General features: G+C 44.5%; 1 protein-coding gene across 6 annotated transcripts in view; it reads left to right on the top strand.

The window, feature by feature from the left end:
* The window catches only part of B4GALT5 (beta-1,4-galactosyltransferase 5), a 72251-nt gene extending 55234 nt beyond the window's left edge, over positions 1-17017 (top strand). For 3 of the 6 annotated variants that reach the window (XM_036323188.1, XM_036323189.1, XM_036323185.1), the window contains 7 exons: positions 6905-7018; positions 7934-8058; positions 8928-9044; positions 9640-9827; positions 10516-10638; positions 12940-13041; positions 13931-17017. In XM_036323188.1, coding sequence (XP_036179081.1) covers positions 6905-7018; positions 7934-8058; positions 8928-9044; positions 9640-9827; positions 10516-10638; positions 12940-13041; positions 13931-14078 — 917 coding nt within the window. In that variant the 3' untranslated portion in view covers positions 14079-17017. Of the gene's footprint in view, positions 1-6502; positions 6607-6904; positions 7019-7933; positions 8059-8927; positions 9045-9639; positions 9828-10515; positions 10639-12939; positions 13042-13930 lie in introns of those variants that run through there. The other 3 variants (XM_036323190.1, XM_036323186.1, XM_036323187.1) reach the window with 3 other exon arrangements.
* Positions 17018-20481: the final 3464 nt, after the last annotated feature.

Genomic DNA, 20481 nt, shown 5'->3' with positions numbered 1-20481 from the left:
ATCAATTTTATTCATTCCTAAGCAGTTCTCTGCCTAGCTCAGTCAGAGAGGGCATTCTGGATCTAAAGCTGCTGAGATAGTCAGATGACTGTCACCTCTGACCCAGCCACTCCCACTAGGAGTGCTATGGGCTTGAGGACAGTAGCCTGGACTGTGGTCGTCTGCCAACTCCTGCCCTACCCTGTAAGTAGTGCCGTGGCACACACGCACATTAAAAGGCCTTCATTAGCCAACTGTAGCTAAAAAGCATCATGTGACATTTAAGTAGTGCTAGCTTTCTGCACCCTTAAAAGCTAACGTGGTGGTTGTCTAATAAGAATGTTCTTTGCGGGGTAGGACTATGAGCCTGGAATGAGCCTGACTTAATGACCTGAAGAAACTTCTTGTTACACTGAAAGCCATAGGTAGGGGAGACTGTGGATCCTGTAGAACTTACTAGGAGTAGTAAGATAATAAGAGAGACAAGCAAGATAATATCGACATCAGAAGAGAATTCTCTGGGTTCATCCAGTCTGGCTATTTAGTTTTATAGATGAGGTGGGGAGTTGGATGGCCTGGCATTTCTCATACTGACTTAAGTATGAAATTCCAGGTGCTATCCTATCTAGTAACATTTTTTTAAAAAAATATATTTTTATTGATTTCAGAGGGGCTTGTTTGGCTCAGTGGATAGAGCATCAGCCTGTGGACTGAAGGGTCCCTGGTTTGATTCCCAGTCAAGGGCACATGCCCAGGTTGTGGACTCGATCCCCAGGAGGGGCGTGCAGGAGGCAGCCGATCAATGATTCTCTCTCATCATTGATGTTTCTATCTCTCTCTCCCTCTCCCTTCTTTGAAATCAATAAAAAAAATATATTAAAAACAAAAACACAAACAAAAAACCCAGATCTGTTATCATAGGCAAATAAAATGAGTGAAGTCATCGCCATGTACTTTGATATATTCAGTGAGGTAGATATTCATACCTCTTTCTCTCTGGTTTTTAGATGCTCAGTCCATAGTCTTATTTATGTCTGTTCTCTACAGGTAGTCAGCCTTAAGCATGCTAACCCTTGAAGAGTGCTAATGCTTTATGTTCCACAGGTATTGTCCCCCTGACATCTTTCTAGCATATATACATGTCTACATTTTTTAAGCAGAGAGGCAGGTGTTTGTTTTTTTCTCAAAGGGAGGGGAAAGTGGTGGTTCTTTCTGGAATTTTTTGGTGAGCACTTTCCAGACCCTGCTCAACTAAATTTGGTAATATAAGGAAGAAAGCAGGGGGGTTTTTTGGTTTTGTTTTTTAAATATATATTTTATTGATTTTTTACAGAGAGGAAGGGAGAGGGATAGAGAGTTAGAAACATCGATGAGAAAGAAACATTGATCAGCTGCCTCCTGCACACCCCCCACTGGGTATGTGCCTGCAACCAAGGTACATGCCCTTGACCGGAATCGAACCTGGGACCCTTGAGTCCGCAAGCCGATGCTCTATCCACTGAGCCAAACCGGTCAGGGCAAGAAAGCAGGGTTTTGCCACACCTCATAGTTATGACTGTACTTTGGAATCCCCCGGGGTGGAGTGGGGGCTTTAAAAAATACTGATGCCTGCACCATGCCCCCAGAGGTTCTTATTTAATTAGCCTGGGCATAGCCTGGGCATTAGGTTTTTAAAGCTTCTAGATGATTCTAATGTGCAACCAAAGCTGCCGAACCATTGGTATAGAATAAAGTTGAAAAAGCAGGCCATTTGGATCTGTAGGTAGGAAGGATGTGTGTTGTTTTCCCATTTTATAAATGTAAAAACAGCTGCCTTCTTTGTCCTTCTACCTCCCTTGCTGGAAGAATGAAATGAAATAGATTTAAATAAAAAGGTAAAACCGTGGCATGGACATTCAGCAAGCTTGTTCTTTTTCTTTCAGTCATTCCCTCATTCAATAAATACCTGCTTTAGAAGAGTAGCCATTGATGCTTGGTTCCCCCGAGAAGCACCTGCAGTATAACCCACCCATTTCCAGGCCGTCAGGAGAACCAGGGCCCCCGCAATAACCATGCCGCTTTACCAGGCCAGGAGCAATTCATGTCCTCTTCCTCTTCCACTTCTTTAAGATTTTTATCTATAGAACTTAAAATTAGAAAAGAGGAAATTAGGGGTTTGGGGCGGGGGATTCCCCCAAGATGTAGGGCCAAGTTATGGAGGAGTTCCATGTAGGAGTTGTGTATTTGAGGGTTTGTTGTGGTTTTTTTTTAATGACACTATTAATTTAGTAACCAGAAGAAACAATATGTGGTGTTTTGTCCCATGCTAATTGCTAGCAGGCTTATTATATCAGTGTTTGAAGGAAGTAGAAAGGAACTGATCTGTGTCTTTAAACCCCCAATAGTAGGATCAAGGTTAGAGAGTGTCTTGTCTCTTCTCCTACATGTTTTTTGTTGTTTTGTTGTTTTTACTTAATTCCTGTTTAGGTTGTAGCTCCAAGGTTTAGTTCTATCATTGCCCAGAATTATTATTCACTTCTGTTTTTTGTTGATTTGCTTATGAAAATGCTTATTATAATACCTCTGAGAATTTCTTTGCCTTCTAGGAAAATATGATTACTGTGATGCTGTTTTAAAGAGAAGTGTGTGTGTAATTAAGCAAAATCCAAACCATCCAGAGTAATGATTAGTATAGGAGGAGGTTCTTGACAAAGCTTTTGAAATGTTAATACCTTCAGAAAAGGCTCAACAACTTAGGACAGGTTTGCATGTGTAAACTAAGGACTTTGGGCTAATTTCTGTGTAAATGTAATTTTACCTTTGGGGTTAATGCTGACTTGGTTTACGTCTTTATATAAATGCAAGCTTAGTGTTTTTTTGTTTTAATATATTTTATTGATTTTTACAGAGAGGAAGGGAGAGGGATAGAGAGTTAGAAACATCGATGAGAGAGAAACATTGATCAGCTGCCTCCTGCACAACCCCCACTGGGGATGGATCCTGCAACCAAAGTACATGCCCTTGACCAGAATCAAACCCGTGGGCCAACGCACTATCTATCCACTGAGCCAAACCGGCTAGGGCCAGGCTTAGTGTTTTTCAGGAAAGCTACAACTTAAAAGGACAGAAAGTGTCTGTTTCTTTCTTCCCCTGTTAAGTGACTGTTAAAATTCTCTCCCAGTTGCCTCTCGTTGAGTTTTGTCCTCTGAGTACTTGTAGAGTAGGCAGTTATGTGCCTATACTGGTATTAAAGGATTCACTATATTAGAAGTTTAATTCTTGGAAACTATCTCATAGTGCTTTTTAAAAAATATCTGAGCCCAGCTGGTGTGGCTCAGTAGTTGAGCATCAACCTATGAACCAGGAGGTCACAGTTCGATTCCCTGTCAGGGCATATGCCTGGGTTGTGGGCTCAATCCCCGGTAGGGAGGGTGCAGGAGGCAGCCAATCGATGATTCTCTCTCATCATTGATGTTTTTATCTCTCCCTCTCGCTTCCTCTCTGAAATCAATAAAAATATATTTTAAAAAATATTTGAGTTGAAGATTCTGGAATTTCAGGTTGCAAAGTGAATTTGAATAGGAAGTTTTAATGTTCACAGAATCAGTATGAATCCAAAAAGATTGGGAAGAGAGACTTTAGTACTCTGAAAAAATAGTACAGTCCAATGGAAAGATCGCTGACCCAGAGTTTAGTCAGACTTTTGTCACGTACTAGCCAAGTCTCCTTGTACAAGTTGTCTATATGGGGCCTCAGTTTCCTTATCTGTAAAAAAATAAGAGGTTGGAGGGGCTTCCTTCTTAGAATCCCCTAGGGAAAAGGCGTCTGCTTCAAACACTTAAAACCCCACTGAATGACAGTAAAAAAAAAGTGTGTGTGTGCATGCTGCATGTGTGTATGCATACATAATGTTATAAGCCCTTAAGAATGAAGAGAACAAGAAAGCAGACCACAGCAAAAATTTTTGGAAGTTGGAAAACAGATAAAAGGATATAATAGACCCCCCAAAAACTGACTGCTAATGTGGCAGCAAGGAAAGCCATCAAGCACTCCAGTTTATACCCCAGAATCTTCTAGAAGCTCAGGAATGAGCAATATCAAGTACTTTTAGAGATAAAAATAAAGGTGGCACCTGGCCATTGTGGCTGAGTGGTTGAGTGTCGACCTGTGAACCAGAAGGTCATGGTTTGATTCCTGGTCAGGGCATCTGCCCAGCTTGTGGGCTCAAGCCCCACAGTGGGGGTGTGCATGAGGCAGCTAATCAATGATTCTCTCTTATCATTGATGTTTCTATCTCTCCCTCTCCCTTCCTCTATGAAATCAACAAAAATATATTTTAAAAAAATAAAGGTGGCAACTTAGATAAAGGTTGGTTGAAAGCTGTTTGAAAAACAATCAGATGCCCAGAACTCTTTCCCCATCTTGGCAAAGAATTGGAGACTTGATAACATTCGAAGATGGTAAAACAGAGGGTCTCCCAACTTGGGTCATCTCATCTCGGTGTCCTCAGTTCCAGGATGCTTATAGCCAAAACTGTAGTTCTGGCAGGAGATTAGAATAGACTTCTATGGGGAATGTGACGGGACCAAGAGGAAAGACCCAACGATATTGGTGCTGGAAGTTTCTAAACCAAACTTCTGACTAGAATACCCTATCATGAAGAACCACAGTTCACACCCTTTCAGTTAGCTGATTAGTGTCCCACTCAAATATCAGCAGATGACCAAGGATTGTTGTGCTAGGGATTGAAACAGACAAGCAGCAGCAAATTAGGAGAAACAAACTATGCTGGGAGAAGAATATTAAAACAACAATAATATATATTCTCAAGGGTAAGAGAAAAAAGGATACCAAACATGAAACAAGAATATATTATATGAAATGAACATTCAGAAAATAAAAAGGACTCTTTGAAATAAAAAATATAATAGCAGAAATGATCATGAAAAGTAGGGCTGGGTAAAGTTGAGAAAATTGGTAGAGTAGCAAAATGGCTAGGTATGGTCACCACAGTTGCTAAGAATAGGCCCCCTAGTAAGGCACACCACTGTGACATTTCCTGAACAACGAGGAAGTTCTTTACCCTTCCAGAAAGACACTACTGGGCACCTTGACAGAGATCTAGAATTGGAATGGCTTTGGACTTAGCAGACACAGTGGAATCTAGAAGGCAGTTGGACAGCACCTTCACAATTCTAAAGAAAAATTATTTCCAGCCCAGAATTCTATAAGCCCAACCAACCAATGAGTCAAGGGAGGAGGAATAAAAACAATCAGATGTACATGTTTCAAAATCACTTCCCATTTCCCCTTCGTAAGAGCTGCTTTGAGGATGTGCTCCATTAGGCAAGAAAAAGGGAGAAACTGAACTTGGGGAAATTGAGGAGCAATTCTGTAAAGAGATGAAAGGATTCTCCAGGACACTGAGGGAGGGAGATCCCAGGATAGCATCTGCACGTCAGGCACAGAGGAAAGCCAGTCCAAATTGGAGTGGGTCAGAGGCACTGGGCATTCTTGGGGCCATGAAATGGAGGGAATACCCGATACCTGTGAATGCAGTGATAAAGGGCATGGTATTAAAACTTGGCAAACAGCCCTGGCTGATTTGGCTCAGTGGTTAGAACATCGCCCCTCAGACAGAAGAGTCCCGGGTTTGATTCCAGTCACGGCCACACACATGGTTGCAGGCTCAATCCCTGGTCCTGATCAGGCCGTGTGGTCAGCAACCATTCGAAGTGTCTCTCTCACATCAATGTTTCTCGCTCTCTCCCTCTCCCTTTTACTCTGTCTAAAAATCAAAGGAAAAAATATCCTTAACAAAAAGCCCTCACAAAAACAAACAAACAAAAAATCTTGGCAAGCACAAAAACAAGACAGTCACTCGGAAAAACAATATTCAGGAAAGGAAGGAAAAGTAGTCATAACTCTCCACATTTCTCAGCTATGAATAGTATCCATAATCACAATGATCATATATGATTATTAGGAGACTGGAGGATGGAAATGGCATGTGTGTGGTGAGGCAGGGGAAGAAAGGGAGGGAGGGAAATCCTGTCCCCATAGTGGGAAGTCAGCAGGTCAGACCTAAAGCGGAAGCATCACAATGAACTGTGTAAGCCGAAGGAGATAACTAGTGAAGTGGTTGGCTAACAGAAGTGAGAGTAGTTCCTTTAGAGCAGGGGTGGGGTATGTCTGACCCGAAATCATATGGTCTGGCCCTGCCAAGGCATTAGGGGTGAGTTTATTAAATGTTTAACCAAATATAACAGGCTAATTTTTTTTTCCTTTTTTTTTTTTATTGCTTAAAGTATTACAAAGGGTATTACATATGTGTCCATTTTATCCCCCCGCCCTAGACAGTCCCCTAGCCTCCCCTATCCCCCAATGTCTTATGTCCACTGGTTATGCTTATATGCATGCATACAAGTCCTTTAGTTGATCTCTTACCCCCCTACCTCCTGCCCCCCAACCCTCCCCGGCCTTCCTGCTGCAGTTTGACAATCTGTTTGAGGCAGCTCTGCCTCTGTATCTATTATTAACAGGCTAATTTTTAAGTTGATAATTTTGTCTGGCCCGTGGATGATGTTATAAATACCCAAATGGCCTTTGGCAGAAGAAAGGTTCCTCACTCCTGCTTTGGAGAGTAAGGTACAGGGTGTGTGTGCTGTTTTTATAATTACATTGTGGAATAATTTGACAGTAACCTGAGTGCATATAAAGCTGTAATATCAATCAGAATAGTAACACTGGTTAAAATAGTGTCATCTGGTTAACATTTTTATTGATGGGATCAAATTTATAGCTGCGGTGAAGAGCTAGTCCAGAATCCTGCTTCACAAAAAAATGATGTCTAAGAAAAAAAACTTCTTTGGTAGACATCTGAGAATTGCAGAACTGATCACATGTACGTACCAGTCTGAGTTGCCTTTTTTTCTTACTTTTCTAGATTATCCTCTTGACTTGAACCACAGTGAGACCTTCCTACAAACCACCACTTTTCTTCCTGAAGACTTCACCTACTTTGCAAACCATACCTGTCCCGAAAGGCTCCCTTCCATGAGTGAGTAGAGCTCTCCCTTATCTTCCTCCACTTTTGAAACTGCTGTCTTTTTATTTGATTAAAATAAGAGGGAGGCTGCTCTTGTTCTCTATATGCGTCTACCTGCATAGAAAACATAAACATCTCCCTGGCATTGGAAACAGGGGCTGTGAAACTTACTTGTGCCCTGACTCTTCCTCAGCCCCCCTCCCCTGCAAAGGCGCCCGTGTTCTGAGTGCCATTTTCTACATTGTTCCCTCTGCCCTTTGCACATCACCCTCGTTTGTAACTTGGGGCCTGTTAGGACGTCCTAGAGAAAGTATAGGTAACCAACTTCATCTTTTATTATGAATCTTACACTGATTATAGCTTGTTTGATATGAGAGAAGTTACTTTCTTCACAGAGTGCTAGTTTAAAAAATTATTGGCTCTTTTTTCTTTCCTATTTTCTTGAAATCCCATGTTTACTCTAAAGCAATGACAACAAAGCATTACACCTTTTCTGTATCTTAGACAATTCCACTTCTTAACTTAAGTTAGAGATGTGTGTTCTGAGTTTGGGCATGACCAGTCAGGGTCACTGGTAAATGAACTGGGACAGAGCATCTGCACTTGCCTCGGGAGCACGCAGGGATGGCTCTAAGCTCGGCTTTTTTCTCCTTCCTCTTTGAGAAGTTCAATTGTTGTCTTTCTTACTTGGTTCTAACTTCTCTCTATCCCTGGACAGAGGCAGAACTTTGCGTCTTGGTTTGGCTGCAGTGATAGTGACAACCTGAAATGCAATGAGTTGGAAGGCAGAGGAAGGGACTCCCACTCCTATTAGGAACACAATAAGCTGAAAAATCATCGACCTGCTCCAGAGAGTAAAACCCTGGACAGAGGGGAAAGAATCTACCATTTTCTGGCCTTAATTTTTTTCTCTCTCTCTCCGTTCAGAGGGCCCAATAGACGTAAACATGAGTGAAATTGGAATGGATACCATTCATGAACTCTTCTCCAAAGACCCAGCCATCAAGCTCGGAGGTCACTGGGCACCTTCCGACTGCGTGCCCCGATGGAAGGTAGGCTGTGGAGTCAGACCTGAGGTGCTCAGACTTCCATTGTTTCAGATCAGCATGGGATTCACTGACTAGGGCATTCTCTAATTTGCTTCCTGCTACCCAATGAAAAGTATTTGCATTTGATGGAAATACTTCGGAGGAATGGGTTTCCCCTAAGGACTCTTGTGTAGCCAGAAATTTACATTGTTCTGGTGACTGAGCAGGACTCTTTTGTCTCCTTAAAGGACTATTGGTTAAGCAGCGGGGAGGGTTGGTAGGTCTCTTAGGACACATTAACAGAGGCCATCTTCACAAATTCAGTGCTTCATGCCCTGTTCGCCATTGTTACTATAAGTTTAGTGGAGTAAAAACTGGAGGTAGCTCACCTGACACTGAGCATTTTGAAGTACTTGTTCTGTGCCAGCCCTGGGAGATGGCTGGGTGCAGCAGTGACCCAGGAGGGTCTGGAACAGATCAGTGTTTCCAGCCTGTTGCTAGAATGTAAAATCAGTGTAATGACCATCATTAAATAAATCTATTTATGTTAAAGCACCTTGCACATTGTAAGGGGAAGTACTGTATTTTAGTTGTAATGTTTATATATCTATGGATATATCCGTGTACTGGGTCACCATGTAGAATCTGTGTCTTCCTCTGGGCTGTGGTCTAGAATGACTCCATTCAGCAGGCCCACTGTGTGTACAGTAGGGCACATATAAGAACAAGCTCCACTTACTCCAAAGGTTTGACTTGCCAAAGTAGTTCTTCCTTTAAAGGAAGTTGAGGTCAAGGCAGCCTCCAGCCTGACTCCCCAAGGGCTGGTCGCTGATTCTGCAGAAGTTGAGGGGACTAACAGGGCGGCCTCTTTCTCTCGCTGTGACCCACTCCAGGTGGCAATCCTCATCCCCTTCCGGAACCGCCACGAGCACCTCCCCGTCCTGCTCAGACACCTGGTTCCCATGCTGCAGCGCCAGCGCCTGCGGTTTGCATTTTATGTCATTGAGCAAGTGAGTGGTCGTCCTTTCTCTCCTCTCCTTTCTCTTCTGAGGCAGCAGTTAGAGTGGTTCAAGCTAATCCATCTTCGCTGTGAAGAGCTGGTAAAACGGAAGTCTCGTGACTGAGTCACCCTGAGCTGGGCAGGGGAACAGAGAGCAATTCTTTGCTCCTCTTTGAAATGTTGCTCAGTCAGTACCACAGATTTGAGTCCAGGGTGGAGCTTTGTTTACCCGTGCACAAAGGCCTCTTGTGTGGCCGTTGCTGGAGTTGCTTTGGGTGATGTCTTCAGGCTCCAGGAAATTCCCTTATGATAAGGCGCTGTGAGTAGAAAGGGCAGCGTGTTCTTCCTTCCTTTATGGGCTGGGTAGTCCAAGTGCTGTCCACCACAGCCTGGGAGAGGTTTGTCATCCCCACCCCCTTTATTTCTAAGGGAACCGAGGCTGGAGATCAGGTGGCTTGTGAGTCAGTGGTGCCGGTGCTGGTCTTGTCTCACTTCCGGCCCAGCCATCTTTCCCAATGGGTTTCAGTAAGCGTTCCTCTAGGCAGGGCGGAGGCAGCAGCGACTTTGCTTCAAGAATCCTTTTAAAAATAAAGTTCTCCTTTTAGGTTGGCACCCAACCCTTTAATCGAGCCATGCTTTTCAATGTCGGTTTTCAAGAAGCAATGAAGGACTTGGACTGGGACTGTCTTATTTTTCATGATGTGGATCACATACCTGAAAGTGATCGTAACTACTATGGATGTGGACAGATGCCAAGGCATTTTGCAACTAAATTGGATAAATATATGTATCTGTGAGTATCACTTCCTCTTAAAGAAGTTAAATCTAAAAGGATGATGAGATGCAAAGATGGCAGATCCAATTAGCTCCAACTCAAATGCCCATCAACTGCTGAATGGATAAACGAAATGTAGTAGATCCACACAGTGGAACACTGTTTGTCAGTATAAAGGAATGAATTACTGATAGATGCAACAACATGGGTGAAAACATGCTAAGTGAAAGAAACCAGTTACAGAAGACAACATATTACATGATTTCACTTATATGAAATTTCCAGAATGAGCAAATCTATAGAAACAGAAAGGAGAATAGTGGTTTCATGAGGGAATGGGGGAAATGAAGAGTACCTGCTAATGGCTACAAGGCTTCTTTTGCGGGTAATGAAATGTATTAAAATTGATTGTGGACATGGTTGCACAATTCTGTGAATATACTAAAAATCTTTGAATTATGTTCTTGAAACGGGTGAGTTATATGGCTTGGCAAGTATGTCTCAGAAAAGCTGGTATAAAAAATGTTCAATGAGCTACTCAGGTTGATGCATCTCAGCGAGAGGAAACAATTTCAGATGGTTCAGGGCAGTAGCACAGAGAGCCTTGTTTTACTATAGACATAGTTTTCCAGCGAGATGGCCTGTTCTAGGGGGAAAAAATCGCCCTTTCGTGCACAGATGATTGATGCTCTGCATCTCCTTTCAGGCTTCCTTATACTGAGTTCTTCGGCGGAGTGAGTGGCTTAACAGTGGAACAATTTCGGAAAATCAATGGCTTTCCTAATGCTTTCTGGGGTTGGGGCGGAGAGGACGACGACCTGTGGAACAGGTACTGCCCTTCTTCCCGTGTCTTCTAGAAAAGCTCCTTTAGCCTCTCCAGGCCAGTGCTGTCCAATATGAATAGAAAGCATAATGTAAACATGTTCTAATAGCCACATTTCAAACCGTTAAGAAAGAAAAAGAGGTCAAATTAATTTTAATATGGTAATAAAATTTGCTAGCAATGTATTCATCACAATGTATCCAAATAATAATATTTCAACATGTAATCAATATAACATGTTAATGAAATACTTTACATTCCTTGTTTCTTACTAAATCTTCAAAATCTGGTGTGTGCTTTCCACTCATAGCACATTTCACTGAGACCTCCCCAAGCCAGAGGTTGAATATTAGTGATGTGCACAGATTTATCCGTGCTATCAGTCAAGACTTGTATTATACAAGTTTGTGTGAACAGTTTTGTGACTGGTGTAGTAATTCCATAAGGCATGAATAAGCAAAACCATTGCCACCTCTGTTTACTTTTAGGCTGGCTTTTAAAAAGAAAGTATGTGTTGGCTGTTAATTACAGAGTAATATTTGTTGGTAAGAATTCATGTGATACAAAAGTACATACACCAAAGAGTGTAAGTCTTACTTCCCTTTGCCATCCTATTTCATTCCCAGGAAGTAGCCATTTTAACACTTGTTTCTTTCTGCTTCTTTCTATTCATATATAAGCAACTCTGACACATCCTTCTCCCCTCCCACCACGATCATATAGTGAGGACCACTCCATTATTTTAATAATTGCGTAGTATTCCTTTATGCACATACACATTAATTTATTTTTTTTAATATATTTTTATTGATTTCAGAAAGGCGGGGAGAGATAGAAACATCACTGATGAGAGAAAATCATTGATCCGCTGCCTCCTGCACACCCCACCCTGGGGATTGAACCTGCAGCCTAGGCATGTGCGCTGGCACGGAATGGAACCAGGACCTCCTGGTTCATAGTCAGTGCTTAATCACTGAGCCACACTGGTCAGGCCATAGTAATTTATTTTAATGTCTCCTGTTGTTTACGATTTTGAACATCCTTTGTTCACATGTGCAACTGTTTCTTTCCATTAAATTCTTAGTTGCGGAATTACAGAGTTAAGAAGTAAGTGCACTTTAAATTTTGATAATTATTGCCAAATTTTCTTTCAAAAAGATTCTAGTCAGTGGTGCCCATTTTCTTACACCACTGCCAACAATGGAGATAAACGACCTTTTAAATTTTGGCCACATTTTAGCCTTTAAGTAGCCACAAGTGGCTCATGGCTACGACACTGGACAAAGCAGCTCCGGACAATTCTTGCTCAATCTGTTAGGTAAAAATGGCATCTCATCCTTTTAATTTGAGTTTCTTAGGAACCTAGGGAGGATGAAGAGCTTTTCCATACACTTAACTGGTTTGGCTGGTCCTTGAATCCAGTTGATCTCTCCCAGAACATCTGTCACAATTTTCCTCTCTCTCTTTCTCTCCCCCTCCCTTCCCCAGCTCAGGGAGGGGGGCAGCTTCTGTGCAGGAACTGTGGTTGGTTCGTTCCCCAGCACCCTGCACCATTCCAGGCACACAGTAGGCATTCCATGTATTCTTATCAAATGAGAGTATAATTTGGAGTAAGGAGGATATTGAAATAATATGAAAATGACCATAAATTTTCCATAGAAGACAAAGTCTATTAATGATTTCTTAGAGCCCTATTAAGTTTCCAGTAAACCCAGCTTGGGAAATCTTACCTTTATCATGGCAGGATAATATCCTGAACACATTCTCTAAATTCTGCCTCCCTTGTAGTGACTTTTCATAAATTGTAAAGTTTTACATTGAGAGATTGTCATGTAAATTTGTTTATTTCTGTAGTGATGGGGGAGGTGAGCAGAGACATAATTTAGACCTAAGCAGAGAAAACCCATAGCAACTCTGACTTTTCTAACTTGCTTTGTGGGAGCTTGTGGAAAGGAAGGTTCTTTCCACCCATGAGAAAGGTGTGTCTGATAGGACCAGCGAGCCGGCAAGAGGGAGTGGGTGTGCACTCACCGGCCGGGGGAACCACTGTTGGACCTTCCACCGAGGACCCGTGTCAACCTTACCCTCGAGAATTTTGAACTTCATTTTGAATTTATTTTCTTTTTTCAAAACTTTTTTGTAGATTTCTTTTATAAAACCATGAACTTATCCAGAGAGTATAGGTAATTTGAATATTTAGATGCAGAGAAAGCTCTGTTGTTCAACTTGGGTTTCTCAGCCTCAGCCTAGGTCACGTCTAGGACTTGATCACTTTATCTAAACACCCATTCTCTCTGTCTTGGGCAGAGTACAGAATGCAGGCTATTCTGTGAGCCGGCCGGAAGGTGACACAGGGAAGTACAAGTCCATTCCTCATCACCATCGAGGAGAAGTCCAGTTTCTGGGAAGGTTGGTGCCTTTTCCTTATTCCTCTGAGGACTGTCCTCGACTTTGCATTTCCAGGTGTCCCAGGGCACATTGCAGCCCCTCGTCTGACTCCCCAGCCTCTCTCCCAGGTCCTGTTCTGACAGCTGTTTATAGGTCCCAAATAGACTTGAACTGTGAGGCCAGCGTTTGAGGGTGAAATCAGACTGTTGATTGTAAGATCCTTTAAGGGAATCACTCACTCTTCATCTTACACTTTGTAGTCTCCTCTGTAGCTGCCGAGAGTTGGGGGAAAGTCCACGCGGGTAAAGGTCTTAGACTTCCACTGACGTGACAGAGCAGAGTTGGCACCTGCCTGCAAACTCCGGTTCTGAGGGGTGGCCCTGAGCCTCTGTTTGTGTGGTTGCAGTTGCTTTAACAGCTCTCTGCTTTCAATACGTAAATCCTAGGTTGGATTCTTGGGGCGTGTGGACGGAGTTGCACCTCTGCATTTTCAAGGGCAACTCTCTGTCTTTTGTTAATGAGGGAGGATGGTCTCTGGAGAGCCAATTCTGATTGCATGAACTCTGTCTTCACGGGAATTACAGGGCACTGAGTACAGACTCTGAACTTTCCCATCTGATGTATTCGTATCTTACCTCCCACTTCCCCATTCTGTGACCTTGGGCAAGTCATTTAACATCATGAGCCTTGGTTTCCTCATTTGTTTGAGAGGTGGGTGCCTCAAATGAAATCTGTAATAAAGCAGCTGGCATGAAACAGGAGGTGTTTCTAATAACAACAGCATCGGGCCAGGAGCAGCCGAAAGGCCGGTCACCCGCCATGTGTCCTCCCCTGTGGGCTGCCGGTCCCATCGTCTGTCCTGAGGGGGTCGGGCCCCTCTCAGAGCCACCTCTGTTCTCTGCACCAACAGGTACGCTCTGCTGAGGAGGTCCAAAGAGCGGCAAGGGCTGGACGGCCTCAACAACTTGAACTACTTTGCAAACATCACATATGACGCCTTGTATAAAAACATTACTGTCAACTTGACACCTGAGCTGGCTCAGGTGACCGAGTACTAAGAGGAGGAGGGAATGTGTGTTGCTTTACCCACCACCACCAAGAAAGCGGCCTGATGTGTGGAGATGTCTTGGGGCTCCACACGGGATGGGAATTAGAAGAACGGTGTCTAATGAAGGATCACAGGGTTCAAGGAAAACTGTGAACAGAGTGCACGCACAAAACCTTCGCTGTTTGGACCCACTGGGATCGAGGGAGTCCGCTCAGGAACTCCTTTCATCAGGACTGCTTTCTGTTTTCACAAGACAGACGTCTGTCCTGCTGCTCTTCTCCCCGTCTCCTCCCCGACGTCCATCTTAGCCACAATCTCCAGAACCGGAACTGTGACCCGCCGTGGACCTGCCCCAGAGCCTGTCCCACGAATGGCCTTTGGAGCTTCTTGGCCTTCAGAGGAAAGAGGCGGACAAACGCACCGCGGGGCAGCTGTGTCTTAGGAAGAGCAAATGAGACTCCACACACCATCTCTGGTGTCCTCTTCGGTTTCATTTTTTTTAAATTACCTGCTTTGGGTGGGGATCGAGGGTAGAGGGGGGGGATTGGGGAAGATAAATAGACATGTAACAATCACTTCTTGAAGAAGTATAATTGTAAATAAGCCATGTAAAATGCCTTTTTTAAATTTAATTTTATAGCTGGCTTCAATTCAAACTGAGGATTTATCTTATTAGATCATTATTTGGTTGGCAACTGCAGGAACTCCGTTAAAATGCTGTGGAAGAATATATCTCCCAAATTGCTGTCACTTTGGAAGGGAGTGGACTTAGGGCGCGTCACAAAAGAACAAAACAGTCCAGTCTTTGTCACTGGCACCTACTTCTGCCCCGCCCAGCCCCTTCTCCCAAGGTCTTGCTCTTGATTCCCTCCCCTGTTGGGCACGGACATGCTCTTCCCAATCTTTTGCTGAACAGGAGGTTGCTGTTTTACAGCAGGCGCTCCCTCTGCTCAAAGCAAGCCCTTGGGGGGGGGGGGGGGCGCTGCTCTCACCGGGCACACGGCCACCCACGGGCCCCTGCACTTTGTTTCGTTCTTTCATCATCATCAAGAGAAGAGGATGAGTGGTGTCTCCCCTCCCCATCCTCCCACCCTTACATTTTTTTTCCCCTCTTGAGGAACACGACCACAATTTCTAAAATCTGTGCCTAAATTACCAACTAGCGACCAGCCAGTGATCCCTCTGAATATTTCCTTTACTGATTTCTGGAAAGATTCTTTGTCAACATTATGTGTCGTGGGTCAGCTGGGATCCAGGTTAGACCAAATCAGAGCTTTAAATTGGACTAGCAAAGCCAGGGTGCAGGAGTCACGTGGGCTGTTCACACCCCATGTGCTTTTGGAAGTCAGATTCTAAATTGCATTTGAATTTGTGCCTCCCTGTTTTTGCCCTGAGCCAAATCCCTCAATTCACAGTCCCGGTTGACTTCTGCAGAATTTTGAAAAATGCCAGTTTCCCCCCCTCCCTTTCCATAAAACATATTTATAAATCGTGATTGGGAGTACTTTCTGAAGAGTACTTCATATTTTTTTTAATTGCCTTGTTTGCCTTCAACTTCCTTAATTTCATGGTTTACATGGATGTGTGTGTAGGGGTATATTTGTATACATGTGTGGGTTGGGGTTTTCTCCATTGCATGTGTTGGTTCCATGGACGTATGATCCCCACAAGCTGTGGGAGTGATTGGCCAGGCCTTGTTTTTGTTAATGTTTTTGTTCTTTTGAAGAATAGAGTGGTATTTAGAAAATCAGTTGCTCTTATCGGCTCGTATGAGAGAGCAGGCTGCTGCCCTTGAAAATGCTGGTAAGCTGTATCATATGTTTTAAAAGAATTTGAGAATTTCATGCTTTAAAAGACCTTCACGAGGGAACATTACACACAGTTCATTTGGTTTTCCTTTGATGTATGGTGCATATAGCAATAAAGACTACTTTCCCGCTCACCCCTCACTCCCCCCACCCCCGACCCCGAGACCTCTGTGCTGGCCTTGGCTTCTCACCCTTCCCATTCCCCTTCCCTCATCCGTCACTGAAGGCCGAGCTGCTCTCAGTGTGACAAAACTAGGATGCCGTTTGGCAGAACTGGCCAAGACAGACTGCCGGGCTGCTGGCAGTGTTCTAAAGTGATCTTCTTTGAAGCTTTTTTTATTAATGTCGTTACAGCCAGGAACCAAATGTTGGTAAAAGGCTGACACCTGACTTAAAAAAGAAAATGCTGGATTGAGGACAAAAAGGAAAGGTCTCATGAAGTGGGGTCGCTTAAATTATCTTGCAATCACGTGTAAGTTTGTATTATTAGTGTGAACTCTTATTGTGTGCTGTTAGTCATTTATCCACCGCGTTGAGTCTTGTGTGGGAAACTAAAATGTTAAAAACACACAGCTGGGCCTGAGTGCTGTTAATGGTATGAAATTCTCATGTCAAAAAAGAAAAGGAACAATAAGAACCAAATGTGACCTTGTGCATATTTTGGCAGCTGAATTAGTTAAGGCTACTGATGGGTGACCCCTTACATCATTCTTGTCTTTGATTACTGAGTACAGGGAAAGGTTTTCCTTTCACACTCTGGGGTGTTTTTTTTTGGGGGGGGGGGGCGGTGTTACTTGCAAAAATATTCATTTCGACATTACAGGGACTCTAGTAAGAGCTCCTCTATCGCAGACATTAATAGCTGAGCAACAGCCACATGTATTGATTGTATCCACTCACCATTGACGATGACATTGAACGTAGCTAGCTTATTTCCATCACTACGTTTTTTTGAGCTTGCTCTTATGTTTTAAGAGGTGCCAGGGGTACATTTTTGCACTGAAATCTAAAGATGTTTTAAAAAACACTTTTCACAAAGATAGTCCTTTGTCATTACATTATTTACTCATGTGTTTGTACATTTTTGTATGTTAATTTATGAATGATTTTTTCAGTAAAAAATACGTATTCAAGAACCAAACCTTGGTGGTCGTCTCTCTCTGCTTAGGACCCTGTGGCTTCTTGGGCCTTTCCTTTCTTATACGAGTTCAGCTCCTCCATGTGTTCCTTCAAGCACTGGGCTTCTCCTTTGCTCAGCTCAGCACTGGGGGTTCCTAAGAGCACTGCCCACCCGACCCTCGCAACCAGACCAGTGAGTGAAAAACGCAGCCAGTGTAGCAAAAGCACCGAACCCCACTGTCCTATCCAGGCCTCCTGCCACACCAGGGTTTTCTTTGAAGAATTGGCCCAGGTGACGCCCAAGTCGATTAAGACCCCTGAGCAAGGGGAGGGTGAGGGTCGACAGTTTAGATCCAGAAGGTCCGCTGGAGTCACTCCAGAGTTTGCCGTCTGCCTGATTCTGCTCAGAGATGCTAATCATATGAATGCTGACCACTCACTAATATTTATGAGTGTAAAGTTCTGTGCCCAGGAGTTGGGGACATAATGACGAGCAACAAGACAGGGTCAGTGTCATTGCTTACTGTTCCCCCCGCCCACCCACCGAGGTTAAAGTTCCAACCTTGATGAGTGCTATGAAGGAGATACTGTGAGCACCGGGTGCACAGTGGGGCTGCTGTCCCGAGATACAGTGGGTGAGCTGCAGGAACAGGAAGCCAGGAAGGTTAGAGAGATCAAAGAACCACACTGGGCACTGTTAGGCTGAGGGGTTGGGTTGGGCCAGACTGTACTGCAGGGCCTTGTGGGCCAAGGTGAGGAGTTTAGATTTTAACCTTAGAGCAGCGGGTACAAGAGTTTCCAGCAGGTAGGGCTCAGTGTCATGTGATTAGACAGTAATTTTTAATAGATCGCTGGCTGCAGGGAGAGTGGGGGATTGTAGAGAAGCAAAGGGGAAGCAGGGGGGCCAATCAGGTGAGTCCAGTCCATGGGCCCATACGAAGGAGAGGAGGGGTGCTGGGGTCAGACAACCTGGGCACAGGTTGCTGTTGGGATGGAGAACTCCCTCGAGCTGCTGGCTTCCCCACTTGGTGGATGGCAAGGCCATTCCCTGAGACGGGGGCACTGGAATCGGACCAGGTTCCCAGGGAGGGTCCTTCGATCAAGTGCGAGTGTATTGAGTTCAGGGGGTTTTGAGACAAAAAAACAGAAATGACGAATAGGCAGTCATACATGTTCTGGTTTGGGGACTCAAAGGAGTGGTCGGGACCAGGGATGGATTTGGGATGTAGGAGTAGAGGAGGAACTAAGTAGAGCTGGAAGCGTTGTAGGCGAAGAGACGATGGCCATGGCCCAATCGCTAACATCTCCGTGTAATAACATCTGAGAAGAGGTGAGTGAGCGAAGTAGACAGGAAGAGAGGCAGCAGGAAAACGAGCGGCTAGGACAGGAGAGTCGTGGGAAGAAATGTTCAAGGGCGTGGCCCACAGCAAGGATGCAGCAAAGCAGTGAAGTAAGTTGAGTGAAAGCTAATGGTTGGTCATGTGGCACAGTGGTTTGGCTGAACTCGGGGACCGGGGAGGGGCACGCTGGAGTTTGGCGGAGATAGCAGGAAATGAAGCGTCAGTCCTCCGTGTTGGCACCTTTTCAGTTTCACGAGAAGAGAGAAAAAGAGAAGGCGGCTGGTTTTAATTTTCCAACAAGAGAAACTGAGTGTGTTCTTGAAGCAGAGGCATATGCCCACCAGAGGAAGATAGTGAGTATGCCAGAGCCCAGGGACCATCCAGCAGCTCCTGAGCTGGGATGGCAGGAGGCTGGAAACAAAAACCCCGGAGGAGTGAGGCGCGAGGAGCCCTTCGCACACCACTTCCAGTTGGCGACACAGACACGCCAGAGACCAGGGTTGCCGTGAGAAAGGGCACGGACCTCTTATCTCCCAAGGTAGAGTGCGGGTGAGTGGGCTCCAGGCGCTGCCACTTCCTCCCACTATATTGTTTTTCTTAATTTTGTGGAAGTCCAGTCATAAAAATAGTAGCTCCCATTTATTGAGGGCTTGTTCTGTGCTAATTAAGCACCTTGTACACAATTAGGCCTCAACCCTGCAGGTAGACTTGCCCCTTTTTCTAGAACCCCGTTTCTCAACCTCAACTCTGGATACCTGGGGCGGGTGGATTCTCTTTCCGGAGGGGAAGGCTGTTGTCCTCTGCACTGATGCATGTTCAGTAACACCCCTCCTCCCCAGTGGTGACAACCGATAATGCCACCAGACGTTGCCAGACGACCCGGGAGAGCAAAATCCCCTGGTTCCGCTGCTCTAGGGCTGAGGCACAGAAGCCACCAAAGCCACTGCTTGCCTGAGGTCACAAAACACCCATGGAGCCACCTGGCATGTGGACACCAAGTCTTTTTACCCCAAGGTTAATGCTCTGAACCCCCAAGCTGCCTCTGACCCAACTTCTTCTTTGCATATGTGCCCTTAAGAGCTTTTGTTCAGACACAGTTCACAAGTACTTTTATTATAAACTAGAGGCCTGGTGCATGAATTTGTGCATGAGTGGGGTCCCTCGGCCTGGCCGGTGATTGGGGCTGATCGGGGCCATCTCGCCCAGTCCCAGTTGGGGCCTATTGGGGCCGGCCAGCGGTGGGGAGGGACCGTGGTAGGTTGGCCAGCCGGGGGGAAGGACCGCAGGAGGTTGGCTGTGGGAGCACACTGACCACCAGGGGGCAGCTCCTGTGTTGAGCGTCTGCCCCCTGGTGGTCAGTGCACATCATAGCGACCGGCCGCTTAGGCTTTTATATATATAGATAGATGTAATACATGAGTACCTGTTTTTTGTGTGTGTGTGTCTTTAATATATTTTATTGATTTTTTTACAGGGAGGAAGGGAGAGAGATAGAGAATTAGAAACATCGATCAGCCGCCTCCTGCACACCCCCTACTGGGGATGTGCCCGCAACCAAGGTACATGCCCTTGACCGGAATCGAACCTGGGACCCTTCAGTCCACAGGCTGACGCTCTATCCACCGAGCCAAACTGGCTAGGGCCATGAGTACCTGTTTACTGGGAAAAGTTCTAAATCTCATTCCCTTTAATGCCAGCAGTCTGGCTAGTGTCTGCACCTATACACAAATACCTACATGTATGTATAGGAAAACAAAGACAGGTAATATACACTTTTTAAAAAAACAAACAGAAGTTCCCTTAATAAGCTCTTGATGTAGTGATGGAATTGTCAGCCTCTTTGGTCTCTCAGCCCTGGGAAGTTTTGTAGACAGGCAGTATGAATTAACCTTTGTCCCATCTATGATTGACCATGCCCTTTATATCATTAATCCCCTGGAATTGATTTATGTGAAGTAGGCGAGGGTCCAAATGTATTTTTTACTGAATCAATTGCTAATTGTCCCAACAGTTTTTATTATTATAATTGCCTCACTTATATGAAACACTGTATCTCATATATTAAATTTTATAACAAGATTCTTCCATTCTGCTGAGCTCTTTGTCTCATTCTGCCTTACATGGTTTATATTTACATTACTATATT

Source organism: Myotis myotis, unplaced genomic scaffold, assembly GCF_014108235.1.
Source record: "Myotis myotis isolate mMyoMyo1 unplaced genomic scaffold, mMyoMyo1.p scaffold_m19_p_9, whole genome shotgun sequence".
Lineage (NCBI taxonomy): Eukaryota > Metazoa > Chordata > Mammalia > Chiroptera > Vespertilionidae > Myotis > Myotis myotis.
Note: the sequence above shows the minus strand (reverse complement) of the source record. Positions and strands in the feature narration are given on the sequence as shown.